Source organism: Rhyacophila brunnea, unplaced genomic scaffold, assembly GCF_057557595.1.
Source record: "Rhyacophila brunnea isolate RB1 unplaced genomic scaffold, BYU_Rbru_1.0 scaffold_3, whole genome shotgun sequence".
Lineage (NCBI taxonomy): Eukaryota > Metazoa > Arthropoda > Insecta > Trichoptera > Rhyacophilidae > Rhyacophila > Rhyacophila brunnea.
This window is the reverse complement of record NW_028232965.1, coordinates 23,774,525-23,791,898: the sequence shown is the minus strand read 5'-3', so window position 1 is coordinate 23,791,898 and position 17,374 is coordinate 23,774,525. Positions and strand designations below refer to the sequence as shown.

At 32.6% G+C, this 17,374-nt stretch overlaps 1 protein-coding gene across 1 annotated transcript in view; it reads left to right on the top strand.

The window, feature by feature from the left end:
• The window catches only part of LOC147068089 (netrin receptor UNC5C-like), a 65,854-nt gene extending 61,246 nt beyond the window's left edge, over positions 1-4,608 (top strand). Inside the window, exons 13-14 of the mRNA XM_085952588.1 lie at positions 1,918-2,175; positions 3,085-4,608. Coding sequence (XP_085808714.1) covers positions 1,918-2,175; positions 3,085-4,313 — 1,487 coding nt within the window. The 3' untranslated portion in view covers positions 4,314-4,608. The remainder of the gene's footprint in view (positions 1-1,917; positions 2,176-3,084) is intronic.
• The last annotated feature ends 12,766 nt before the right edge of the window (positions 4,609-17,374 follow it).

The window sequence follows — 17,374 nt, the reverse complement described above, 5'->3', positions numbered from 1 at the left end:
AATAGAGTGATAAATATCCAAAATTAGACATTATAATATGTGTATGTACACAAATAGTTTACTTGGTCCTAAAATTCTGAGAAAGTCGGTCTCATGTATATGAAGCCGTAGTATCACCGCGCGCGCTGGGAACATGGATGATTGCGTGGAGGAGCCCACCTTTTAATTCTCTAATTTATTAAACAATTATGTTGTGTAAACTATATGGCGTTTGTCTCGATTTTTACATACAAGCCGTTCTACTCATCAAATTTCCGTGTACACGATTACCCCTCGGGTTTAACACTATGTATTATAAAGTTATATTTTTATTGTTACATTTTGAATATTAATTATTATAAAAGTACGTATTGTCAAATCTTTCGATTACTGGTTTTGCATTGTAGTTATGCATGGGTAGAAATTGTGTGATTGATCAGAGCCGTTGAAATAAATTGAAATATTGTGCATTATAAAATATAACCGCATCGTAAAATCGGTCTGTTTTGCGAAAAATGCCACACAAAAGTTTTTACCACGGTTAAGCATTTAAGGGTTAAATCTTCAGTTTCACGATGAATCGCATACAATAACTCAATAAAAATTAACAAAAATATAATCATATGAAATAGATATCTTACTACTACACCTGCTCACGAAACATCTTTAAGTTTCGAACTAATGCGAACTTCGCATGCAGAAACAATAGCGATGTGAAATTTTATACCCATTATCATTGCGGTCATTATATTATAATATATAGCATCAAACTCAAAGCTTTTTCACTTTTAGAAATTTAGATACGGACTAGCAGACGATTTTGTAGATATAACTAATAATTCAAATTTACGATGACTTCCAATATTTTTTTCGATCCGATGAACTGTTGCTCCTACACAAGTTTCGATTTTTATGTCCGTGTAGTATGAAATTTGCCGTTTAAACCGTCGATATGTTAATTTTTAATTTTTTGCTTAGTATGATTTACGTATTCATGATACTCTTTGTAAGTGAGAGTGAAAATCTGCTCTTAATGTTTGTTGCACCTCACTGAATTCATATTTACAACGCATCTGGAATTGTTATTTCGTCGTATATGACATACAATTCATCGTGTATGCGTGGTTTTTGGTAACAATTTAAAGTATACCTACCTAGGATGATAATATACAATTGGTGTATTTTACCACGTTTTTATAAGCTCGTATTCTTGTTTGTCCAGTACTAATTTTTTCTTGTTTGTACAATATTTGTATTGGACGATTGAAGATTTTTAACTAACTTCCCGACTAGCTAGACATTTGAAACTTTTAGAATATATCAGAACACGACGACAATGCGTTCTTTTAATACTTTTAACCATTTTTAAGCAGACTTGAATTCATTTTCAGTTAATTCCGTTTTGTATGGAAAGTTATTATTGTTGGTTGCTAAGGGGGTCCTAGCAAATTATTAATATATACGTGCGTTACTATGGAAATCAATATGAAATGTTAAAATTACATTTCGGTATTCTATATTTATTCAGTATTTCTATCAAGTACAATAAAAAGTTTTTATTAATACATAGAATTGTCAAGTTTATATGATTTAACAGAAAATTTAAAAACGTGGTATGTAAAAAGTTCTTTTTATCTTGTAATTAATTAAAAAAAACATGCATATTAAGCTGTTTGTTATGAAAATAACCCGTGTCTCGAAACATTGCGATTTTTTTTCATCCATGTATTAAAGTAATTTACGTATTTATAATGTTGTAAACACTGAATTTTAGATTAAACTCTGACCAATAGATAGATACATGCACATTGTTAATCGAGTGTTAGTAGGTACTAAGTTGCGTTCACATATCGGTGCGACCGTCATAATATCAACACATCGCAGTACGCCGTAAACATAATCATACTCAATTATTTATATTTCAATTTCTTTGAACAGCCGAATCGACTTTCGACCCAGCCGGGGATAAGGTCACCCTTCCGATGTTGCCGCACCTGCGGGGGATTTTCTCGGACTTTTCCAGCAACAAACCTTGCACGGCGTCGCAGGCGGTGACGTCATCGGGCGCGTGGCTCAACCTGGAGCAGGCAGGAGTCTCGCTGTCCATTCCCGAGGGTGCCATGCCCAAGGCCAACCAGGAGAATGTTTACGTCACACTGGTTAAGGACGAGCGGTATAGGCCCAAGTTGCCGGAGGGTGAGTTCACTTAATACTTATTTTATTAACTATTACGTAACGTGAATTTCCTTATGTTAGAACTTGTTTACACAATGAAATTATGAATATATGTGCCTATAACTAAATACATTACTTAAAGAAGTTTAACAAATTCATAATTCATTTGCATAGCATTTTAAATTGCGATTGTTATGATGAAAATTTCAAAGCCTTTTTAATCGTATCTTTTCACCATTGTTAAAAAATTTATAATCGATAATAAATCGGCTGACGGTACCAAATTAAATATGAATTTGTATTGTAATTGATTGAAGTTATGTAGCTTTTTTATTTTACATTTTTTTCCAACCTGGATGTTGTCTTTCGATATCTTTGAAGATCGCGAAAATGAAATATGAACATACAAAAAATATGTTAATTAGAATTTACATCAGATGTAAATAAACTTACCATGGTGGTCAATATAATTTACTGACTTACTGTATATTTTCAAACTCAAATTTGCGTACAAGTAATTAATTATTTACATATGTACATCAAAAATCGAGTGTGTTAATGTTAAAATTTGCAAGACATATCGATTTGCGTCAAATAATTTGAATTCTTGCTCTACTCTACGTTTGTGTTATAGTACGTATAAGTCATCAATAAATTTTAAATTGTTGAAAATCTATGTGAACCGCACACGGAAAACGGAACTACTTTTAAATCATGTATAATTGCAAAAAAAAACTGGAATAGCGTTTTATTTGTAGATCCGGTATGGATGTTTTGATTTAGTTTTATTTGTGTGCAACAGGGATATTTTAAAAGTTGCCTATTTTTTAAACAATCTTCTATGAACATGATATTTTCGACGTAAATAGTCTTACCCAACATATCAGAATGCGCTCATTGTGTAAATGTATATTTTCTTTTTAATTGCAGGTGTTACACAGGTAAGTCCCGTTGTAAAAATTGGTCCATCATCACTGCAACCGAGTAAAGCAGTCATCATCGAGGTGCCACACTGCGCTAGTTTGAAGCACGGCTTCTGGAACTTCTCTTTGTACTGTCTAGAGAAAGACGGTCATCACAAATCGGACAAAAGTCAACCTGTTTGGAGAAAAATAATTAGCCTCGGACAAGAAACAATAAACACTCCGGTGTTTACTCAATTAGACGCCGAAAAAGTGTTCTTAGTTACTGATATAATGTCGAGTTTTGTTTTGGTCGGTGAAAGTCTCAACGGTAAATCAGTTAAGAAGCTCAAACTTGCAATATTTGGCCCAAATCCAAACTCGAGGTCTTCAAATGAATACAATATAAGAATTTATATACTTGAAGATGTTCCGGCAGCATTACTGTATTGCTCGGATCAAGAATATCGTATTGGAGGTGTGCTTTTGGATAAACCAAAATCAATACTTTATCAAGACGGTGGATCGAATTTGTGTCTAAATTTGGATGATATCGGTCTGGGATGGAAGGCAAAGTCTGGTTCAAATTATCAGGAAATACCTTTCAGCCATGTTTGGCATTCCTCCTCGAATTCTCTACATTGCAGTTTTACACTAGAGCAAACTGACTCAATAAACGTATTAGAATTTAAAGTCACAGCATGTCAAAAACTAAATCCGTCACATAAACAAACATTTGAATTTAAATCAGCTGATGATTTTTCTATTTGTAATTCTCCAATGAGACCTGGCAGACGAACATATATGAATAATGAATTGAATTTAATAATAACGGAAAACGCTTTAGAAAGTAAGACATTGCCTGGCAGATCTTTGCCAACGATAGAAGATTGTAACGAATCAAGTTCAAGACAAAAGAGCCTAACTGTCAACGATAAGGGAATAAATACGTGTCTGATGGAAAATATGTCACCATTTAGATTATCCAGGAATGTAAAAAGACAGCTATGTGCTTGTATGGATCCGCCAAATGCTAGAGGCAACGATTGGAGACTGTTAGCCCAAAAACTTAACGTTGATAGATATATTAATTATTTTGCTACTAAAAATTCACCGACTGAGTGCATATTGGACTTGTGGGAGTGTAGACATCGATATGCTAGTGCGGTTGCTGATCTTGCAACGATTCTCAAGAACATGGGGAGAAGTGACGCTGTGAGAATTATTGAAAGTTGCTTAGGCCCCAGTTGGCTGTAAAATAACAATACTATGGTGTGTATGCAATCTGAGGCCTAGATTATTTTGTAATGAATTGTAAAATTTGTGATGGACAATTTTATTGACATGTTTCACGTTGACAGAAAATAATGTTTTTTGAGTCTATAATAATAAGAATGTGTCTACATTCAGTGTAACTTGGTGGTTTCTAATTAATATTCTAATAAATCGAAAGTTATTTTATTCGACGAAAAGATGCATTTGTAAAATATCTGATAAGTAGGTAATCAAATAAACTGTAGTGGGACCATAAATTATACTCGATTTGAATATACAATATGTAAGTCGTCGAAATTTTTTTATGAAATATTTTTTTTAATGTATAATATTTTTTTTGAAGATTTAAAAATATAAATGTGGTTATAGGTAAATCGTTTTATAGTGGCACCATGGGTACGGCAAACGCGGCTTGCAGTTGTAGTGGTATTGTTTGCTAGCATTGAAACAAGCAATGCAATACACGCGCGGATCGCCTATGGTGACACTGTAGAATGATTTACCTATACATGCTTTGAATAATTTGTAGCTTTAAAATGACTAATAATAATTTGCATTGAATATTATTTTTATAATATATTCAACCCATAAAGGTTTTCTTTATTTCATAATAAATATTTATAAAAGTTTTCGATTTTTTTTTTAAATAATAAATTTGATTGAATATAATTCAGATAATTATGTGTAGACAAATATATTTAAAATATATTTTGTAGATTTGTATTTTACCTAGTGATTGAATTTTATGCCTTATTTTTGTTGGAAATGTATAGTAACATGTATGTAGAACGTAGAAACTATTAATTGCAGGTACGTGTATATAATATTAATAGCTATATATAATATAATATTATTACAATATATTAAGTGAAGTGTAAATATTAAAACGTAAAAAAATGACATATTATGTTTTATAAAATATAATTATTATTGTTTTCAAAGATTGTATATACATAAACTTATGTAAAAGACATTAAACTGTGTAAATTTAAATATTAAAGCGTTTGACCTAATGTAACATAATATTATAATTAAAAACTATCTTTAATATAAATTGGTAGTTACAACATTACATTTTACCAAAAGATTTAAAAAAATGCTGTTTATTAAATTTCGTACATTATGAAAAAGAATTCGTATAAACAGTAAGTAATATTTGTGTTGTATTTTAACAAACTCTTAAAAAATTGAAAAACAACCTTGCTGAAAATATTCTGAGATAAGAAGATATTCTGACGCAAGTATTTTGTCCGACTGTGCAGCAATGAGTGTTTGTGCCATTTATATATTATAAAATAACAAAGGCTTAAATAATTTATTAATTTTACAATTATTATTGTAAAAGTTTCTTTGAACTATTATCCTAGTTCAAATTGTTTTTCCTGTACTTATCACGAAAATAAATGTTAATCCACGAAGCTATCAATATATTGACGTTCGATTTTATTGTTCTTCAAAATGTTGCTTTACCTCTAACAAGTGTACGTCCTGAGTGGCAGCGTTCGGCGCAGCGTTGAGCGTTTTGCGCAACTCAAACGTATAACCGTGTGTGAAAATGTTCTTAGATAATGTCTTTTTTTGGTTATACATGTATACGGTTATACGTTTGAGTTGCGCATAACGCTCAACGCTGCGCCGAACGCCGGCACTAAGGCCTCACACTTGATTATGAAACTTGTTGCATTTCTATTTAAATACGTTTTGATCAAACTTATGAAATGATTAAAGTGCCAAAATAGAATTTAATCAAAAACAACAAATGTTGCAATTAAAATGAAATATGAGTTGTTTAAAGAATATTAAGTATAAAAATAAAATAATTGTATTAATTATAAAAGAAAACATAAACAGTTGTATTCATAACCAACAATCAATTATATAATCGAATTGATTTTACTCTTTGTGCGCTTTAAGAATTATACTTAAAATTTATCTGTGATATATAAAATAAAATATGATTATGTATAATAATAATATGTAGTTGAAAAATATTTCAAATAAAAGATACGTTTTTATAAATAATTTCTTGGATTTTATTTTAAGTACATAATATGACAAAATTTTCTTAACATTGTCCAGTGACTAAACAAATAATTACTTCAGAAACATAGGTGCCCATTAGAAAAATATTTTTGAAAAAATATTGGTAAGTGGGACTGGAACACGCATCCATTGGATCCCGGCTAACGCATTTTACAAAATAAATCATCGTGTCATACCTAATTGCGATTACATTAACTAATGACTATGTGACTGAAATATTATTTATCAAATATCGTTAATATTGATGACCGGATTTTGTGGGCTTAATCAAGGTGTTAATAATAGGTTACCTTGATACTAGTTTCAGGGTCTCTCCAAAATTTAGTTATAACCAGTGGCGGCTCGTCCATATGCACTGCGGTACTGCAGCACCCCCAAGCAAATCGAGACAAATATAATATTATAATATACATAAATTTATGTATATAAAATATCTATATTATTGGGCGTGTAATCAGCTCGCCCGCGCATCGATACATCCGATGTCCAATAATATTATCATACAGCGCGGTAGGTACTTGATTTTGCACAGTACCGATTTCAATAGAATATTCTCGAGTCGGCGACGGAGGGCCGCGGGCAGCGGTGCTCGCAGCTTCGTACTGCCGGTCAGACAGTCCGTTTTCAGTATTTCTCCGTTTCTACGTCGCGCATGAGCACGCGCGCCAGAGCGAGAAAAGAAATATAGCTATAATGAATTATTCACATTGTTAAAATTTATTTCTGCAAGCAATTAATCAAATTTCTTTATTTTAATTATTAATATAATTAATTATTTATATTTAATTATAATGTTAATAGTAACATATAATCCAAATAAACTTTTATTTTTATTTTTAATCAACCGCAGCACCCCAAATATCTTATACACGAGCCGCCACTGGACTTATTACACAGGTATTTACACTTGCTGATAATTTTTAATTAAACTTTTATTCAGTAAATAAAAAATAGTTATAAAAAATTATCAGCTTCGTACCCCACCCAGACTTAAAATAAATAGAAAAATAAATAAACATCTGTCGAAGTCAATATTAAAAACGACTTAGACACTTTCACGCATGATGTAATAAGAATACTGAATAATTAAAGCATTTTATTCAAAATATCTCTATTTCTGATTTTTGAAATACTCGTATGTTAGGTAACTATTTTTTTTTATATCAGAGTTTTTTGGGTGCTTTCTTCGAGAAATCATTGTTCACAACAGTAGGTTGTTGCAAAGAGCAGCATTATTTTTGTCACTTCCACATGCGCAGTTTTAAAAGCTTTTTCAGTTTTTGACGAGGGATCTATCTTGTTCCAAGCATCCTAGAATGATGTCACAATAATACACCGGCTTCCTATTTACATAGGTATATTTAACTGTGACGCGTACATACTTAACAAGCAGGTGGCACCACGTGGACTCACACGTATTCTGGCGATCTTTTGAGGATTTTGTGGTGGCAATGTAAGGATACTGGTAACTGAACTTATATTTTGAATATTTACTATATAGATATTTTTGTTGTCATTTACTCCTGTTTATGACCTCTGATGTATGAGATAGCTTCATCTAAGAGTAGATTGACCCCACTAATGATTTTAATAATGTAAGTATAATGTATAATTTTATTTTGACGAATCCGTCGCATATTAAATTTGAATGTTTGTATAAGTTTCTTCTCTGGTTCTACTTGCGCTGTGTTCTCGCTCCCGCAAAGCTTTTCAGGGTTTTTCCTCGATTCGATATTGTGAAAGCGGAACAGAAAGAAAATTGAGCATATTTCGTTATTAAAAAAAGCGCTGGCATTTGTGTGCTTTGGTATCATTCAGAATTCCATTTCAGCTACAAAATAATAATAAAGACGGCGTAGAGGGTTGAGTTGAAACAAAAGGCACGTGACCCAGTTGTGTTCGCTGGCCTCCTGTTGTTTCTGCATAGTATGAAACAATCAACCTCTGCCCGCATGCAATACTTCTTTCCACAACAGGAATGCTCAGGTACGCTACTGGGCAATTAAATATTATGTGTCGCATTCATGGAAATATTTTTAGCTTCGCTACCTTGGTACACAGTTCAAATATTCTACATATTATTTCAAAATGCGAAGTATAAAAAAACATTATTAATTATAAAGATTATCAGATTTCATAACTATGATAATATCAGCTGATTATTTTTAGATATCAAAACTTCTTAAGTGAATAGAAAATTAATTTACTTTGATGGTAAGACATGGGTATAATATTATGATTTGTTGAATGATTTATGGCGACTATTGGGTAAGTAATTAATATTGATTTGGACAACAAATTTCAATTGACGGGCGGTATGTATGATGAGATAGAACAAAATATAGATAGATAGAACCAAACTGGCATGAATGCCTTTTTGGTGCCTGAATAGTACCTATCTTCACAAGTGACTTCCTATTGTGTCTTAAGCATGAAGTGTTCAATCAATGAGTGCTACCAATGCTCACGTATACGTATGGGCTCTTAATTTATAAAAAAATGCGAGTAGTGTTACGTGGCATGAAAAGGTGCAGTTGGGCATAACGTGGAAAGACCACTAAAGAAACCAATGAATAAGGAAGCAGACAGAAATACGCGTCGTGATAATGGTCGCTAAGCAGATAAAATGGCAATAGGCTGGCATGTCGCTCAGTGAGTGGACAAATGCCATCATACAGTGGTTCCCAAGAGGCACTTAACGACCACAGGGACGCCCTAAAACCCGCTCGACAAACTATACGAACTCATATAGTTCGGTGTATATAGCGAAAAACTAGGGACCAATGAGAGTGGAGGGAGCTTGGGGAAAGTTTTATCCAGCAGTGTATCGAGCCCGGCTGATGGTAATAGCGATGATGATATTAATAGTGTATTGAGCTACTTTGAAGATTGTTCAAATTAAAAATAATGGTAATAATAAAAGTAATTTGGTTTAATCTTAACATTTTTAAAGGTGACTGTTGGGCATTTCAAAAATGGAAAGAAGATAATATCTTTCAGTTTCATATTACAAAACTAAACTTTCCATATACATAGTAATATTTATCTTCGTCGGGACCCTATGACTAAGGTTCGTAACCAGTACGATTTTCACATATAGAATTTTCCACGGCTTCGTCCCTATACCTCAACTATGTATATCTTAACCACTTAACGAAACCTAACTGTGTACATTAATACAGCTATTTAAATTTTATTTTTATATCAATTGACGATGGCCATTTATGCGGATGAAACCAGAAACGAGCCTCGAGCTTTACTAACTAGAGTTGATAATCTAGGTACCTACGCACCTATTGTAAATATAGTACTGTCTTTTATTTTAATTATAATAATGTATGTATTTCTACCAAGAATTGACAATTTTATTACAATAATTATTATTTACGTAATGAATACGGGTAGACATGACACACAATAAAAAAAAATGATGACGCGTTCCTGTTTATACAATATGAAACATATTATAAAGATATAGGTATATAAACACTTTATTCGCAACACTGTAGATTATCCATGGACACGTTATTATTGTATAGTACCCTTATATATAATTAGATTTTTTTTAACTTGACTTATATAATTTGAAAAATTGTCCACATCAAGCCCAAAGGTATTACACAAACATTAAAAAACATCAATATTTCTTCGTAGGATAATATATAAAGGATTATATTTTTAAATAAGACATTTTAAAGACTATTTACGTGTTTAACTTTGAAATCTATTTACTCAACTTAATTCCGGGTTTACTTGTATTCATTTAATTCTAATCACCTCAATTATGCTCATATGCTCCGTCTATATGAAGATATGTGAAGGGGCAAATAATGTAAATGTATACGATGCTATTATTATCTTCTCATCGCCCTATACGCGAAGCTCAAAAGGCAGTTGCACGCTACCCTGCAATAGAGAACGCCATTCAAAACTAGCAGAAAGATTTAATCGCACTATTCTTTATGTTACGTCACCTTTCGCTATTTTACAGAATTTATTGCCGAGGCAATCTTGAAGCCTACAGCAAATATTGGGAGAATATATTATTATTTCTGCCACCATTTAGTTTATGTCTTCATATAATTATATGCCCAGACAGTTATTGCGACCAATATTAAACTTCCAACCGAATGTTTTCGTGCTGATATAAACTTATCACGATTTTGTGTGGGCATTGCGGAGATACGTGTGTTTGATACGGTGATTATAATCTATATACTATAGTATACTTAACAAAAGTCTTAACATTAAAGTTGTATATAAAACAACATTACATTGATGAAACTGTCCAATTAGAGTGTTATTTTGAACTTTGGTACCAAAATAAGAATGGATTGAATTCAACCTCTTAGCTTTCACACACATTATAATAAAGGCGCTGTCATAATAAGCTTCTACCGTGGCACTGCACTGAAGGCTGATACTAGAATGGAGAAGAGTAGGTATATATTACATAAGTATTTCTAGATCTAGTCTAGATTTGACAGTTCTCTTCTTCGGGTCAGTGGGCTTTCAATGGTTACAGGATGTCGCGCTAGAAGTTAGCAACCATTTTCTTCAGTTCGCATGCCTTCTATAAAATATATATGTTCCATGGTTTTTATTCCGTCGCACTTGTAGCCTCGCTCATCAGAGAAGTTCCGTTTCACCAACTGTATTCACTCATCAGAGAACCTTCATTTCATCAACCATATTGTCTCGAGTATGCCCTATCGGCTAATCTTTACCCTATGGGATGTTAAAAAAAGAAACATATACATTTCTCTGTAAGAATGGATTCAGTACCTATACAATGTTCTTAAATAAAATAAAATTCTACAATATGGCGTCACCTAGAGGTCCTGTATTGTCATTCCTCGTAGAAAAATTATGAGGTATATTGCTCATAACAATACATACATTCAAAATTAAAGCAACCAACACTATGATTGAAATTCGGATTTTGGCACTGACTGTAGACGCTTCGTATCATCCTCTTCCCGAGCAATACTTAGCCGGCTCGCACATCACAACTCGCCTTGTGTGCCTGACGGCCATAAATCAAAACTTCCAAGACCGCCGGCGAATGTTGCATGTTACAACCTCGCACATCTGCCTAGCGACATCGACATTCACGCGTAATCTCCCGAAACGTCAAAATATACTCTAGCTAGACGACGCCATTGCGCAAATATGTCATGCAGACTCTAGCAAACGCAATTCGTCGCATGCAGGAGCGTCGCAGCGTCGCAGTTGCATCGGCCAATCTGCGAAGCTCCATTTGATAACGTTTGTTTCTTGGTTTACGATGACGTCACATCGACGAATTCGTCGTAAGACGCATGCGGCGAGTTCTGATGTGCGAGCCCTTTTAGGTCGTCAACTGACAAAATATTGGTATATCTTTACTGAGAGAGTAGACATAACTAGAGATAAACAAAGAAAAGTTTACATGTTATTTGGATGTGATACATCTATTTAACTAAACCCAGTTACTATTAAAACTGACATACAAATTAAATATTTTCTTTTAACAGTGTTATTTAGATTATATGGGTAATATTATTTTTCCCGTATATTTTTATGTGGCAGGACATTCTTGTTCCGCCACAGAAAAAAAGGTACCCGATAACAAGTAGGTAGCCAAATTAATCAACATTTGCTGGTTGCAGGTTGTTGTAGGTAATACCTTAGGCACAGCATAAATATTGCATGATGAGCTTACAGATAATATACTTTTGCGGGATACGAGACAAATTATATCATGTTTAAAACAGTTTCCACAGATAAATAATTGTCAATGATTATATTTTTTTCTGTGTTTACAGCAATACCGCGTTATGAGTTAAGTTTCCTATACAATAGTATGTAAAGCTTTAATACCTACATGTGAGTGCAGCCACTTGACCAGCTTTATAGGGGTTGCAAGTACAGCTGTAAACGCTGAAACATACAAGTGTTTGAAATGGTTTTAAAGCTCCCAAGTCACTTGGTTCAGAACTTAATAAGAGCTTTTATGATGACGTATAGGAACGGTTTAATATTAGATAGGAGTCATAAGTTAACAAGGCCAATAAATACTCTAAAATCATTTAGGTACATATTTAAAATAATCATATAAGTACACTTTCACCTACATATTTCCCCTTATTTTAACGGTAAATGCCAATTCTACTATTGCAGGAAGATTTCCTTTTCCGTAGTTTTCAAAGTGAATGATACTCCATTTTAAAATCTTATATGTAGTGCATTTCTTTAATTTGTGTATTAATAAATAATATACGATCGGCAAAAGTGATATAATATGATTGCCACGCATCCGTGTTATTCGATGATATTTTAAAATCACTAACAATTGCATATTAAGTATATTGCGCATATTTAAACATTATGTGTACCTATTTCAGGGGGGCGCGGGTGATCCTTGAGCCTGGACTCCCTCTCGAAGGAACGTAAAAAACACAGACTATGGAAATATTACTTACCAAATTAATAATATAAGAATTTATGAATTTTAATGTTGCCATGCGGGGAATGTTGGGAAGAGGGATAGTGCAGCACACACGACACAAACTGAATAATAATAATTAAGACCCTTAGGACACTCACACGAATTGAGGATGCGAAAGGTCGCAAAAATTGATAGGTGAGTTATCCAGTAGGTGTAGGCCCAGGGAACTCAGAAATAATGGGAACTGAAATACCTAACAGGTAAGGCGATAGCAGGTAACCGACTCGAGTAAGGAAGAATCCGGGTTAAACTTACACACGTGTCAAGAATACGATGTACGTAGAATACTGAAAACTGCTCTCGGTTTATGCATTTACGCTCATTTAATGTTGGTGTATTACACACACTATTGCACTGCATAATGCGTGCTTCATTTTCGTAGGACACTCACACATTCAAAAACCTTGCATCAATATGCGGCTTATTGAATATAGCATATCGGTATTCTATTTATTATCTGTTCTGTGTATAGGCCCCATAGTCCCCTATCCAGTAGGCCCCCTTAGATAAAAAACCAATAATTTCATGATCATGAAATCTACTATAGAAGACGTAGCTATATAATATGTGCAATTACTGCCTACTGTCACGTGACGTTGTTGATTTTATCATTGTTGAATGATAGTTGAGCATTTGAAATCTAAACAGATATTATTTAAAAAAAAAAATACCAATTGGTGAGAAATACGTATATTTTTAGAAATTGTAGTAGTTATAACTGAATAATTTTGAGTGGTTTTAACTGTTTTGAGGCCCCCTTTTAAAAATGTTGAATCGGTTGCGATTGTTTGCGTTAAATAAAATCGCCGCTGATTGCAAAATACTAATAATAGTAATAATACTATTTAAATGCCTAGGATATAGAATATATATTATACCTATATTTTTTCGACCATGTCCGATCCTAATAGGATCATATGGGCCTCCATAGAGTTTGTATTAACAAATTTTTGTTTTTTACGAGAAATGGATGTCAGCCACTTGCTCAACCTATTAAGTCCATACTCTGACTCACACACAAATTGAAAAACAATATGTGTACTTGCCAACCCAGGATTCGAACCTGAGACCCACGGCGTTATAGTCCAATGCTTAAGCCGCGCGGCCACCGCGGGTGTCGTTAGTTAGTTAAGTTAGTTAATTATATTATTAATAATTAACGACCTTCTGACAGGTTACGTAAGTACAAGATAAGAATGGGAGTAGAATGAGTAAATATATTATGATTTACACATTACGAAAATAGTATATTTATTCTTGGATCATCTTCCGTAATGCAATAGAATAAAATGAAACAAAATAACGTATAACAAGTCTGCACAATCAATAGTTGGCATACACCTATTTGTCGTTCGAGACAATGTTCAGTGGCATGCTCGTCTGAATGTCGGTTTTAATTATAGCGGGGTTAATTAGGATTAATTTGTTTGTGTTTTACTAGCATTGTTGGGAAACGGAAAGGCAAGAGTTTTGTTAGATCAAATGATTCCCTGTGATAAAATCACAACGAAAAAAACTTTAATTTATCATTATGTTCGCTTCGCATGCAATCCAGAAAATTTTAAATTCTTTAAAACGCACGTTGTCTATAATATAACTACACACATTTGAACAATTGAAAAAAACATTCGCTCGCTCTTGGGTTATTTTTTTTTTTTTTTTTTTAATATTTTCAATACTATTATTGTACTAATACAAAATATTATAACATACTGAATTTAATTACTTATCAATTGAATTAGCTTAATACAACTCATTTTTTTTATTACAAACTACAGATTAAAAAAACATAAAACCTGTAACTAGTGAAGGATCTGGAGGTAACTTTCAATTACCAGTAGGTATACCATGATAATATTAAAGATCTTTAAGAATCACTTCTTCTGCCAGATGGTTATTCAAAAACCTTTTATGGTTTTCCTATCAAAATTTATGAAGCAAATTTCAGTTTATCATAAGTACCATTTGTAAATTATGCAACAAAATGAACTGACCAAACTGATTTCGCGGTTTGTATGAAAAGTAGTACATAGTTATTTTTTGCTTCATATGTTTGGGCTTCATCTCTATAGAATATGTGTGTGTATGAATGTGTTTCTCCAAGAACTTTGGGTGTTAGATAGGTACCTAATTATTATTAGAGCCGGTATCACGGTTTCCCCGGTATTCAGAAGTATCGTTTGGACGACAGTCACACTATATCGAGATGACCAGACCGTGGTCCACGAACAACTTCTGAATCAGTCCATATAATCGAATTAATCAGTTCACGGCGGTTTAGCTGTAACAAGCCTGCACGAGTCCGCTTTCTGGATATAACTGAATGTAAATTGCAATCACGGTCTACTCATAGCCTGTAACTGCCGGTCGCCCTGGTCTTGCGACAATAATAAAGAAGGATTTGAGTTAGGTGGGAAAAGGAATGACTGCCAATATAATTGGCCCAACCAATATTGTTAATTTAATTATTTTAATTGATTGAATAATTATACAGGATTTACGAATGTAGTATTTTTTTATTGAACAATAATATAGATAGATGCCAATTTTGGAATATCCCAGAAATATAGTACTAAAAAAATCAAATCACACCTGTATGGCTGTGGAACCAAGCCTCTTTCGGTACAAATGTTTTTTTAAATTAATTAGTGGTATTTATTTCAAATTATGTACATTGCATTTTACTCCTAATGATTCAAATGAAATTTCAAAAATAATATCACGTATATTGTATTACATTTTTATGGAAAGTAATCGCTTCGAAATAAGAATTCCGAAAAGTACATATTTACGTATTTCTTTACGATAAGATGAAACGAAAAGGAACATTTACCTATCCAAATAAAAGGAACATCTTTTAATACCATTTGTATGGCGCATATATACGTTACTTGGAAAATTATATCGACGTCAGTATGCACTTAGGTACTTCATTCGATAAGCCGATCTCTCATATTATTATAATTTTATTTTCTTTTTACTTTACATTCAGTTTATTTCTTTTTATTCTGGCAACTAAGCAGGAATATTTATTTTCCGGTATTACCGAATTTTTAGAAAAAAATGTAGGTAAAACAAGCATAAATATTCATAATTGAATTCTGTGGATTCTGTTCATTGTTGATTGTAATAACAATGATATATTTTATAAAATGTGTTTATCAAGTGATACCACGCACAAAAATTTTATTATCGTGCGACTCGTGTTTCGGTCCATGCAATATTTGGTATTTATTGGCAATACTGTGTTGCAGAGATAGAAATTTGAGCTACGTAATGGGAAAGAATCGTAGAATTGGTGAGAATTTTCAATGGAGAAATCTGTGAAGAGTGAAGAGTAGTTAGAATTTTCCTCATACGTATAGGGTCGGTAGTGCAAAATGGTAATTATTTAGTAGTACGATTTAAATCACTTTTAATGAAATCACAACGTTAATTTAAATGCTGGAATTGTATTTTTTTTCTTATGCCTATAAAATATTTTATGAATTTTCGTTTTTTTCAAAATCATCATTTTATTATCTTTAAAAGTATTATAATTCAAAAAAGACAATTAGGTAAGTCAACATGCAGTTACGACCTTTTATGTAGGAAGTTTCGTAAATAATGTGTTATTGCTCTCATGTTTTTATTTATTTCTAGAATTTTTAAGCTTTCAATTTTAACTTTAAATAAATAGCGGTAAAATATGAATGGAAGGAGGGCAGTTCTTAAAATTAAAAAAAGATAAATAGTTTTTTATTAAAAAAATATTGGTCCAACATGTTTTTGACTTGTTTATATAAAACTACGTTATATTAACTTGGTATTGTACCTACATAGCAGCCGTGTCTCTAAAATAGTAATAGTAATAGATTATATTCAGACTTAGAGGCCATCCATGGACTGAAACCGTATGCGGTTTAGAACCGGGTGGCATACTAAACTTATGATTTCTGTTCATGTAAATATATTTTCACAAAGAATATTATAAGCACCTGATCGTATCCGTTTATATCATACACTTACACTTACAAATTTAGTGTAAATATATTTTCATGAACAGAAATCATAAGTTTAGTATGGTACACGATTCTAAACCGCATACGGTTTCAGTCCATGGATGGCCTCTTATAGGGAATGATTATTAACAATTAGTGATACTCATTGCTTGCTTTAGACCGGGCACATTAAAAAAACAATATATAATGTTTGTTAGTTACAGGATTCGAGCCCAAATCCACTTCATCAGAGACACACACAGGCATAGATAATAAATACATAAGTTTAGTGATTACATACTTTCATTTCATTCTGCTGTTTAAATAAATACCTACAATACGTAAATTAACCTTTAAATATAGTATGCATACATACTTTGAATATGAATACAGTAGTAGGTATTACGCCGATCGTATATATAATATTTAAGAAAATATTTATCATTGCTTGATCCAAATGCATAATACGCATCGTTCATGATAATAGGAATTACACATGTCATTTCGTAACATAGAGGAAATGCTCCGCT